The sequence below is a fragment of the Genypterus blacodes genome, unplaced genomic scaffold (assembly GCF_046128005.1).
Source record: "Genypterus blacodes isolate CSIRO-AG114 ecotype Tasmania unplaced genomic scaffold, CSIRO-AGI_Gbla_v1 ptg000233l_1, whole genome shotgun sequence".
NCBI lineage: Eukaryota > Metazoa > Chordata > Actinopteri > Ophidiiformes > Ophidiidae > Genypterus > Genypterus blacodes.
This window is the reverse complement of record NW_027467031.1, coordinates 374,899-386,952: the sequence shown is the minus strand read 5'-3', so window position 1 is coordinate 386,952 and position 12,054 is coordinate 374,899. Positions and strand designations below refer to the sequence as shown.

The window sequence follows — 12,054 nt, the reverse complement described above, 5'->3', positions numbered from 1 at the left end:
AATGAGGTGAAGATTAAACTCTTCGAACTCTTCCACCGAACAAATCAGCTTCGGCACCGAGTCAGCGGCTTCTCCGGGGAGGAAAGTCCATTCAGATTTCACAGCTGATAGCGGCAGTGAGGAAGCGTAGAGAGAAGGAAAGAAAGAAAGAAAGAAAGAAAGAAAGCCACTCTGGCCTATTTCTCAATGCGTCAGTGCTGCAACACTAACTCACAGCCCAGCAAAGTCACGACGCGGCTGCTCGCATCCAGGAAATTACGCACGGCCATTGAGCCAGAGTCTATATGAGACACGGGTTTGCTATACGACGACTCCCGTCTTTATTGCCGGCCATTTTTCAGATGACAAACCCCTTTTCCTGTAACTCGCAGCGCTCGGTCAATGTTCAATCGACTATAAATGATGAAGATGTAATTGAAATGGCTGTTTGAAATGAGCCATGGAGACAGTCACAGGGTAGTCATCAGGGGTCTCCCCCCCCGTAAAGGCCGGGACCCTTTGACATTAGGGGAATATGATGTAGGAGGGGAAACCGTCACGGCGGGAAGCGAACGGAGGAAGCTGGAATGTGTCGGGCTGCTCTGTGATTTAGGTTTGAATGTCGTCGTTTGGGAAAAGAGGACACAAATATAACTGAAATATATTTTATTCCTGAAGCAGACATTGGAAGCCACCGGCAGAATATAAACGTTTGAAGAATGAATGACAGAGAAACAACAAAGGTGATGACGTGAGAGGTTTGTTCAAGCTTTTCATTTGACACTAATAATCAATTTAGAGATGTGTAAGATTTCAATCATGCACTGAGAATCCATTACTGAATGCTTGACTCGTGGTTTCTTCTTTTGGATTGCGACCCAAACATGATTATCTACAACTGAACCATTATGTTGGCCTGACACGACACATGTTCTTCTGGTTCTTCGTCAAATTGAATCCTGCTCACAGACGCAGCGCTCATCGGCAAGGCACTGGGTGGTTGCTCCTCTTTGTTAAGGTGAGGGAGGGGAGGGGAGGGGAGGGGCTACAACTCCACTCATCCCTGTGACGCTGGTTTCACGTAAAAATTTCCTTTACCTCACCGCTCACGTCCTGCCTCATATAGCCTCCTTATCTAAACAACGCAGGAGATGAAACACTCTTATCTGCTGTGGACCTGATAAAAGCTGATTCATGAGCTCAACCACATCTCCTTCTATGCCATGAAAATTTAACAAATGACCCCCTGTGTCCCTCCCCCCTGCCCCCCAACACACACACACCATTTTTACCGCAGGAGTCCCATCCCATGAATACCGTCCTTATATAAATACAATGATTTGTGCGTTTGTGTACGTGTGTCCTGATTTTGATCATCAGCCACATCAAAGTCCCCCGTTCAGGTTCAGTCCGTCCCGGGTCCGTACAGGTCCTTCACCATGTACGGCCCCTCCAGCTCGTAGCCCATCTTCCTGTAGTAGTTCCTCGTCCCGACGCCTGCGACACAAAACGACGCGCGGAAGACACAAAGTTAAAAGTGTGAAGTGCCGACGCCACAGAATCACGACGTTCACAGCCGGTTGTCGCCGTTTCCTGTGTTGTGATATTCTTACCCGAGATGACAGCCAGCTTGCTCGAGCCGTGTTCCTCCCTCGCAATTCTCTCTGCCTCTTCCATCAGCATCATGCCGAAACCCTACACGGGGAGATAAATCGAAAATCACTCATTCCTCAAACGGTTCTCGGAATTTTCTCTTTGGAACATCAAAGTTGAACACTGTAGGAGGAAAAGCTATCACTCGCACAGCTGGTAGAGTAATTGAAGTTGTGAGTGTGAGTCTGTGTGTAACCTGCCTGATGCTGGAACTTGCTGGGGTCTCGGCTGCTGACGGGGACGACGCTGCCGTAGACGTGCAGCTCGCGGACGATGGACACGCCCCCTTTGAGCTCGGGGCGGAAGGACTCCGGGGAGCAGCGGCGCAGGCGCAGCAGGCCGATCAGGATGTCCTGCTCCGGATCCTCGTAGGAGAGGAAGGTCTCCCAGCTGCCGTTGGCTACGTAATCCCGCCGCACCAGCTCCACCTGAACACACACACACGTCGACGTGAATACACAAAGTGAGTAAGTTGATCTCAAAGCCGCACGTTACTCTGAACACTCTCCCTCTGAAGGACGCTTACCTGGTAAGGCCGCACTTTGTGGTGGATCTCCTGAATGCCCACTTCTCTGGTTCTCACGTCTCGGCACTGCACACACACACACACACACACACACACACACACACACACACACACACACACACACACACACACACACACACAGAGAAAGACACAAACGTTGAGTGGATTTGTACCTTTGCCGCCACTAATGGAAACTTACCGGAGGCTTTCCGCCCCGTAGGAATCTTCTGATGGAGGCTTTGGATAAGGCTTCTTATCCCGACTCTTTCTTTAATGGAATCTGGCACGGGGCCTTCTGCTCATTGAGCTGGCGAGCTGTGCAGCCGGGCCTTGTTAACTTAAACTGGCTCTTTCAGGCTGGGTGACGTCTGAGTGTATCTGCATCCAGTGACGCAGACGCTTTCTACTTTCCACTAACTTAGTATTTCATCCTCCTCCTAGCAATAAATAACAGTCTGTGCTCCTCGGCTCATGGAAGTCTTATAGTATCCATTTGGATCACGTCCCAGCTGGAGAAGTGTATCAGCTTTCTCTTTAACGCCAGTCTCACCTCAGTGCCCATATCCTTCATCCTAGCCAGGGCCAACTCTCTCAGGTTACCGTGCTCCACTCCGGAGCTCACCAGGGGCATGGGGATGTCCCTGAGGAGAGGAGGTGAGACGGCAGACACGTTCAATCACAAATACTCTTCAGACATCTGCACGGCTTCTGTATCCGTTCGCTCACCTCTGCACCCGATAGACTCGCGTCCACGGCGGCACCAGCGCCAGTATCCGGGCCACCAGGTCCACCAGAGCGCTGGGCGAGTAGCTCTTGTAGCGACCCGTCTTCCACAGCTCGTACAGACCCGTGCCTCGGATCACCAGCGTCGGGTACAGCTTCAGCCCGTCTGGCCTGAAAGCTGGATTCTCAAAAAACTCCTTCAATCAAAACAAACACACACACACCTTGTAGTCACCCAATATTCAGGAGTTGTCATTTCAGAAGGTGAGACGGGGGAAAACTCCAGTTATCAAGGCCTCGGCAAACTTCTCCGATTTCTTATGAAAGCTGTAATCAACTCACCGCCGCTCCATGTCTCTGTGTCGTGTAATAAACTTAATGGACTGAAATTTAGTGTTTAACGGTGTAGCAACATTGTTCATTTTGACCATCATAATGATGGAGCTTCTGTGTTCAGGAGGGAAAGTGAAAGAAGCAGCAGATGACAGACGTTATAAAACAAACCCCGCAGGGTTTAAAGCAGTTCTGAACTACATGCATGGCCAGACGGTGACAAAACACCGGTAGAAAATAGTTTGTTTCAGAAACCGCGCCCCCCCCCCCCCCCCCCCCCCCCCCCCCCCCCCCCCCCCACTCATCGCTTACCGGAACATATTCCAAAATAGGCCACAACATCAGGAGGACACGTCAAATGTGGCACTCCATTAAACCCTAAAGGGGCTCTAGGGAGGTATCGCATCTGGCGATAACGAAAGATTACTAATAGAGACTCCATCGTGATTCTGCACATGTCCGTCCTGGATCCTGTTATCTCAGGGCCCGTTGGTTGGTTGGCAGAGTGAAACCCCGCTAGGGACGCTTCCCCTCAGGACAGGGAGCATCTGTACACAGGAGATAAGTGAGGGAACATCTCCGGCCTGGCTGGGAGGAAGTTGTAATGGAGTTTGTTCAACAGGGTGACTGTGGCGGGTGCGAGGAGGATGCAAAGTTCTCCTATTCACACCTGCTGATGTGATCGTAGCAACCATTAGGCGCCAACCTTCCCCTGAGGGAGCGATACAAGCTGGAGATAATGACTGGAAAGCAGCACGACATGTTGAGATGACACAGCTCTCACAGGGACTGGGTGCTTCTGCAGGCCTGAGCTGGTTTATTACATATTTTCTGTGTTAGGTAAATAAGTACAATCTATTTATACAGCACCTCTCACAGACAAACCAAACCAATTATGGCCCGAGTCCACAGAATGAAGCGAACAAAGAGCTAACAGGAGGCCATTACACCATTTGGGCGCTACGGTCTGAAAAGCACACAGCGCCACAAAGCTTTGGACAGGTGCGAGGGACTATTAGGACCCTGATGAGGGGACCTACGACCCCGACTGGTGGCGTCAACGGGTCCGGGCTGTTGAGTCTGACGTACGTCCACAATGACTTGACTCAAGTTTGCAGCATTTGCCTCCCAGTCTTGTCAGAAAGCGTGAGAATCTACCAGGTGGGATCTGTAATCATGCCCCCTCTTCATCATCTCCTCCTGCTTAGTCCCTGTCGGGGTCACATGGTGGCTGATTGGGAGTTGATCTGTGCGATAATGGCTCAACTGATGAACACAATTATTTTTGCTCAGTGTTGAAATTGAAGTGATTATTTATTAAATTAATCATCCATCTTTGGTGACACGGTTGTTTTTGTTGTGTTTCTCCTGCAGGTTTTTCCCGTGAGGCGAGGAGCTGCGGCTCTTGCCTACAGCTGAGATCCGTGTTTGGTGAGCAGACTTCACACACTCATTTGTGCCCAATTCACACCCGTTTGTGATTTATTTTAGTTTTGAGTTATTCAGAGAGACTTTTGGTTCTAAAGTGAAGGCGTTTTCAGACTTTGTGTGTTTTTCGCCCCACTAGATGGAATGATGGGTTGGAAGATTAGATATGAGAGGCGGGAGTCAAAAAGGCAGAGGGTGTGATAAGAAATGAGAGAGAGGGGGAGGAGGGGGAGGAGGATGATGGAAAAGGATCGAGACAAAACGGATGAGGTGACAGAAGGGAGAGAGGGGGAGAGGGGGAGACGTGAGAGGAAAAAGCACAGAGCGGAAAGTTGTGATTGGGGAGGACAGATGACGCAGAGAGGAGAGAGACGGGACAGAGGCATCGGAGACGAGACAGACAATCAGAGAGAGAGAGAGAGAAGACGGGAAACTGCAAGGCTGCAACAGGAGTGAGACGGAGAAAGAAATTAAGTGACGGAAGAGAGAGAGAGAGAGACAGAGAGAGAGAGTGTGTTTAAATCTGCTTCCCAACACTCTGCCGACCTGATGCTGCCCTCCATGTTACCATGACACACACACACACACACACACACACACACACACACACACACACACACACACACACACACACACACACACACACACACACACACACACACACACACACACACACACACACACACACACACCTAAATCCCTCGAGGCGTTTCTTCAACTTTCCCATTCTTCCTTCGCCAGTGTCAATGATGACATCACCCCAAAAAGAACCTCAAATAGCTCAAATAGCAGAGAATATTGCTTGACTTTCACACACATGAATACAAAAACTCAATTCCAGGTCCAGCTGTCGGTCCCTGAGAGCAGAGGAGAGCCGAGCCAAGCAGGTGTTTCCACATCACAGCTGAGCTTCTCCACCACTTCATGTGGTCCATTGTTTTTAATTTGGGGGTTCATTACGGGGGAAGATTACATTTTCTCCTCTTTTCATCTCCTTTAAAGAACTGCGGAGGGCTTCATTATAGTGGGGGGAAACACTGAGTCACTGTTCTGAGAGGCGGCGCTCACCCACAGACACACAGTCGTAAAAAGGCAGAAAAAGTTAATTGAAAGGGGAAAGATGGAGAGATGTTGCTAGTGAGACGTTGTGATAAGAGTCATGAGGTGCTGCAGGGGCTTTGCAGACGGGAATTAGTAATACCTCCGCTTTCTCCCTCCCTTTGAATCGCTCCCAATTCCCTTTTATCACTGCGCAAATGAACCGAGCGAGCAGAAAGTGCGCACAGCCTCAAAGTGCGTCTTCATTATAACATTAATATTATAGCCCCGTTTCCTATCAGGGGTACGAGGGGAGCCTGCTGCTTATAGGGAGAGAGAGCGCGAGAGAGAGGGAGAGAGAGACGTCTGACGTTATCTCACATCCAGGTTGGTTCACCTTGACGTATGCCAGATGACTTTCACAGCTTTTCCCATCTCTATTTTCAAATGCTACATGTAGGATTAGTCATTAGATTGCCGCTGTTTTCGTTTTGGACGCCACGCCTAAGAAAGAGATGATAGCTACAATCACCTAATGATCTTCCTGTGTGTGCGACTATAGAATTAGATTTGATTCTATTATGGTTAATACGCCGGAACTAAAACTTTCCTACAAATTACAAATATAGGTTTTTTTTATTAATGGCTCATTTGATGGGAAGTGAGAAGTTTCTACGGTTACATTCAGGACTAATATGGAGGCATATTGAGCTTCATTATGATTTTACTCTGCAATGAAAATAGAAATATGTGTCAGTTTTAACCTATGGTGGTTCTGTAGCGGATCACAAAGACCTGTGACGGTCGCCACGACATTTTAGTAGCGTTACAGGAATGCCTCTTACTATAAACTGCTCCACGTCTCTCTCCATGCCCACGTTCGGCAGGTCCGGCATCATGTGGGCCACCACTTTAAAGCCGGCGTCCTTCGCCAGGTGGAAGCACTCGCACACCGCTCGCACCGTGTGGCCTCTGGAGCAAACACACACACACACACACACGGTGGTCAAATGTGAGTCTAAACTCTATAAATGTCTCAGCACATTCTATAAACCCATAAACCACCCTCCATCTGACCTTTGACCCCCCCTGTGACCCCTACTGACCTGTTGGTGTCGCGGGCCACATCCTCATACACACTCTGGACTCCTATCTCCAGTCGGGTGCAGCCGTAGCCCAGCATGTCGCTGAGGTGTCGCTTCAGGCAGTAGTCGGGCCGCGTCTCTATGGTGATGCCCACACATTTAGTGTTACTGCGCTCGGAGAACCTGAGGGAGGACATGATAAATGATTTGCTATTATTATTATTATTACTCTTTTTAAATAGATTATTAAAAATCACTGTGAATTCCTGGGAGTGCTGTGGGGATAAAAATGTTTTGAAGGGATCATTTGGCAACTTCAATTTACAAGCGGCTCATTTTCTGTTCTCCCAGGTCATTACGCCCAAAACCATCAGTGCTTTACGTTCAACGTCGCATTAATGGAACAAAGGAAACAAATCATTACTAAACATGTCGTCACCCTGCATAGAACAGCTTTCAACGTGTTTCGGTCCGGAGTTCCATAAAGGCCACGCCACTCAAAAGACAGATGACGTCGTCGAAATATTTCACTATGTGTTCAGATGCACCTGTGTAGTAGTTTGGCCTGAAAATCGCCAGAGTATCACTTTAAACATGACTAGTAAGAGTTTAAACTGCTTGCGGTGGATTCGTACAAGTCATTTCCTTTTGTCCACACAGCAGAAGACGACCTGCTGATCCATGATGCAGGAAACGATGAGAGCTAAGAGCGTTCAGCTGTAGTGAGCTGGACTCCACATTTACATGAGGACCGTATAGAACCGCTCTATAGAACGTCTAAAGTCAGCATTCCACATTTGATGGTGTTTTGTGGGTATTTTGGGATCTGATATCTGGCTACAAAGACAATTCTGCGCTTACTTGAGCCATTGATCGAACTCACAAAAACGATACAAGTGGCCAATTAGAGCCTTCGTCTCGTCTCATCTCGTTCTCTCCACTCCAGTTCATCTGACCATTAGCTCCTCTCACACCCGCACGTATTTCTTCTCATTCTCTACCTGCTGCCAATAGCTGTCTGTATTTTACAGTCTGCTGACTGATTTACACCAATTACAAGAGTTTATGCTCCACAGATGATGACCAGATTGTTTGAAATGAATCAATAAAAAGTCTATTATCTGGGGTGATTATGCCACGGTAGCTTGCTGCTGTGATCAGATTGGGCACAGGGTGAGCATGATGAAGCATGAGCATCTCACTCTCTCACTCCCTCTGTCTCTCTCTCTCTCTCACACGCACGCACACACACACACTGCAAAAGAGATAAGGGCTGTGCCTCAGCCAAACCATGCACCGCCTCTGTGTCAAACTGATTAGCAGCCACCACAATTAACGCAATCGTAGCATCTTAACTAAAACTGCCGAGAGCCGAGCAGGATGAATCCTGGCAAGCTCCCAATCGCACCTTTGAGGTTACTGACGCACACATGCCGCCCCGCACAACCACTAACACAGAGGGAGGGACAAAATTATACACAAATGGAGACGCACGCAGAGGTCTCGGGTCTTATCGGGCTTGAGGGAGGCGTAAATAGCCGCCTCTGGCAAACAAACAGCCATTATTCTGTCTATTCAACAAACGTGTTCTACTTTGACTTTGAATCTCCTCCCAAGTCATCCAGAAGGCTCTTACTCATCCATACAGAGCAGGCGCAGACCTAATTTCTTTCAAAGGAATTCAGGATTGAGGTAGCAATCAAAGTAAGTGAAGAGAGCTTATTAAGGCTCCCCTCATTCTACTGCTGAGTGGTGAATGGTTTCTTTTAATGGCGTGACCTGTGGAGAAGGTCAATCGAAGTTTGGTTCCTATAAGGTTTTGGTATATGTGTGGAGGAAAGGGTTGTGGGTCAGTCTGTTGAATGTGAACATGCTGCGGAATGAGGGCTGGGACAGAATCTATACATTGGATTTTCCATCACTGAAAATAAGCCTGGATCATTTTTCTTACATTGATCTGAATGATTAAACAGCGCCCTCTGCTGGAGGAACAAAGATCACAGGAAAGAGAGAAGGAGAGTCCAAATACCAGATGACATTAAGGGTCAGAATGGATTCCATAGCGTAATCTTGAGTGCAGAGAGAATAGATAGATAGATAGATAGATAGATAGATAGATAGATAGATAGATGTGTGAGCGCACTAAGCTGGAGTTCAATCTGTTCTGCAGCACCTGACAGCCTCGGCCACGTTGTTGGAGGTGTGGCCTGACAGGGCGTCGTGCAGGTTCCTGATGAAGAAATCTCTGTACTCCTCCGCCAGAGCCATGAAGGTCCCACCCATGACGATGAACTCCACCTTGTCCACGCTGTGCCCAAGCTGCTTCAACTGGCAAATGTAGATAAAAGGTACAAATGTAACACAATAGAAGATATATAACATTTGAAAACAACAAGATATTGGCATGTGCTTGTAATAATTGTGGATATAATCGAGTTCCAGTAGCGGAAGCAACACAGATTTTTCTCTATAAGCCACAGCCACTTAATGAAGGTTTATTCCCGGCTGCGGCACACTAATGGAGCCATCAGTTACAATAACAGCCTGCCTGAGGTCAAGACTGGAAGGGGTAAAAGCCATGATACTCATTACTGAACACTAAATGCGTTATCAATAGTCATGACTTATAAATATAAACACGCAAAGGCTATTCCTACACAGCAGCAGCAGTGTGCACATTAATAACCACATGTGGAATAGAAGCAAAAACACTTCTGCTGATGCATTAATCAACTAAATGAAATGTGTTTTCCTGTAATGCCTAACATTAGTACCTGACAAAGTCGTTTAAGAGGCATAGATCTGTTCTACACAGCACTGACCTGCTCCACCCGGTGCCGTGTCTGCAGATAGGGGTCGTATCGCGCTCTGATGGCTCTCATGGACGTCGGCTATAGGAAAGAGAGTAAGCAGAATGAAAAACGACACCAAGGCGGTCAGATCAACAAAAGCACATGTACAGAATCATAATCTAGAATCACACTCGTTCACACAAAGACGACCTTTAGTATCTAACGCACAACTTGGTTCAGAACACCCTGTGTGTGTGTACAAGCTTACCTCATAGCCGGTGTAGGACTGCGTGGAGTACTCAAAGTCTGAATCAGGTCCACCAGGACAGTAACTGCCAGAGAAAAAGAGGACCCACACAAGTGATAAATGGTAAATAACGTGCGATAATGACAATCTAATGGCTTTCAACTCTATTCATTGTACCTCTATACTGTTTACATCTTCAATTCACACTTTCATTTGATTGAAGGTTAACAAATGCGTCACTTACACACAGATATTTCCTGTGAAGCTGATGTGCGGACAGCGATGCGGCTTACACATCACAGCCACCACTGCGATCTGAGAGGAAGAAGAAGAAGAAGAAGAGCAGGACGTTTAGCCGCTTTTTACTCAGAGGATTCTCTTCTTATCGACACACATGTGGTAATACTTCAAAGCTGTAAAACAGGCTGGTGACTTGGGTGTGTGCGACATACACCACTGGCAGTGCGGATGGGTTTGGCCTTCAGTTTGGGCACTAGAGCGCGGCGGTAGTTCGGCGGGACGGCGGCGATGATGTCCACTAATCGAGGCTGTGATGTAAGTCCATATTTAGCTGAAGTCTTCGTCTTCACCCTGTTTTGGAATTGATGAAAATGGTTGCCAGGGGTAACAGTGTGTGGTGGGAGTGTGTTTTCAAGCCCAAAGCCAAAACGATAGGACACTATGTTGTATACTGTGACCTACTAATTAAAAAACACACATAAAGTTGATTCAATACTTTGGTTTTTAGATTTAGACACTGTCATAGTTTGATTGGTAGGAAATTGAATGTTACAGTAAGTCACACATTGCTTTAAAAAAAATGAAAAATAATCTCAGAAATGCTCATGACATAGCACTTTTATTACACAGTTACAAAACATAAATTTGTACAACTCTAAAAAAAAGCCTGTGTTTTGAATTAAAAAAATACTCCGATTACAGTTGTATTATTGTTATTATCATTGTTATAATGTCTGTATTAAGGAGGTCTTACTTGTTGAGGTTGATGTCTTTACCCTCCTCATGAGCTTCAACCAGCTGCTGGATTACATCAGCAATGGTCATCATCATCAGCTCAGCGCGACTTAAGTCACCTGAAAGAGTTACGTATGTTACAATAACATCAATATGTGAGAACTACTTCACTTACTCCATTATTTACAACTCAGAAGCAGAATTACAAGTTAGCCAGCTAATACAATGCTCTCGTTATTTCCAAACAGCGACGTCAATAATTTAGTAAATACATGGTTACAACTATTCCATAACTACATATGACTCTGTTGTCATAGTAAGAAAATATTATATTAAGCTATATACGCATTTTCTGGTGTTGAGATGAATGGAGAGCGCTCGTAGTTAGCATTAGCAACAAGCTACGAGCAGTCTGTACATTTAGGAGAGCGAGTTCAGAGATATTAAAGGCTTGTAGCACACACTCACTCTTCTTTTTTGGCTTTCCCATTTTGTCCGTAAGGCACACAATCCAACGTGTCAGGAGTGTGTTCTTGTTAGAGGGTTTACATGTGTCTCCCAAACCAGAGAAGGCTGCTAGATGTTGTAAACAACTCCACGTTGCGTATGAGCCCGGCTTCTGTCGTTCAGCGAGCGGAGCTGTCGTGAAATGCCGTAAAAAAAGAACGCGTTACAACAATCGTGGACGATTGGCATCATATCTGATGATATATCTGGAAAAACAGCCAAGAAACCAAAGAAAGGATCAAAAACTAAATATTAATACTGTGATCTATTTATCCTTAAACAATGCCGATTATGTTGTCATTTACAGCACATTTATTTTACATAAATACCTAGTATATTTAGTATACAATTAGAATAGCAGTTACTTAGCTTTTTTAATTTTGAAATGCTGTCTTTACAAATATATACTATTTGTAAAGACCCCTTTAAGACCCCTTTCACGGAATCCTTTCTTTTCTCTTATAATCTAAATGATTTATCTTTTTAATTTGTTTGATTTTATTTTGCTGCTGAGTGTTACTGTATCTGTTTCTGCAGTCGTCAACAAAGATTGAAAAGCGAAAAACGTTTAGAGAAACATTAAACTGCGCTATAACTTAACCCGTGTGATGATTCACACTCAATTTAGTATAAGTTCTGTATATTTTGGTGACTTTTTAATAACTTGTTTCAGCGAGAAAATGCTTAATTAAACGAATGGCACACATTTGTAATACACATAATGTCCAGTAGATGTCGCGGAATCCTCTCTTAAACATCGGCGTGTAA

The 12,054-nt window shown here is 46.1% G+C and overlaps 1 protein-coding gene across 1 annotated transcript; it reads right to left on the bottom strand.

Annotated features, from left to right (window-relative positions):
• Positions 1–630: 630 nt before the first annotated feature.
• On the bottom strand, positions 631–11,422 carry elp3 (elongator acetyltransferase complex subunit 3). The gene is made up of 15 exons (XM_076170900.1): positions 11,248–11,422; positions 10,799–10,898; positions 10,257–10,395; positions 10,049–10,119; positions 9,826–9,889; positions 9,588–9,656; positions 8,939–9,093; positions 6,787–6,948; positions 6,526–6,652; positions 2,885–3,078; positions 2,709–2,799; positions 2,159–2,224; positions 1,833–2,060; positions 1,593–1,674; positions 631–1,476 (listed from the first exon to the last, which is right to left on the bottom strand). The coding sequence occupies exons 1-15, from the start codon at positions 11,267–11,269 to the stop codon at positions 1,385–1,387; spliced, it is 1,662 nt and encodes a 553-aa protein (XP_076027015.1). The 5' UTR covers positions 11,270–11,422; the 3' UTR covers positions 631–1,384.
• Positions 11,423–12,054: the final 632 nt, after the last annotated feature.

Excerpts from the sequence above, each read along its gene's own strand:
- elp3 (XM_076170900.1), bottom strand. The coding sequence starts at position 11,269 with ATGGGAAAGCCAAAAAAGAAGA. Across the intron at positions 6,949-8,938 it reads AACGTGGCCGAGGCTGTCAG|GTTCTCCGAGCGCAGTAACA; the intron begins GTGCTGCAGAAC and ends GTCCTCCCTCAG. Across the intron at positions 3,079-6,525 it reads GAGACGTGGAGCAGTTTATA|GAGTTTTTTGAGAATCCAGC; the intron begins GTAAGAGGCATT and ends TTTTGATTGAAG.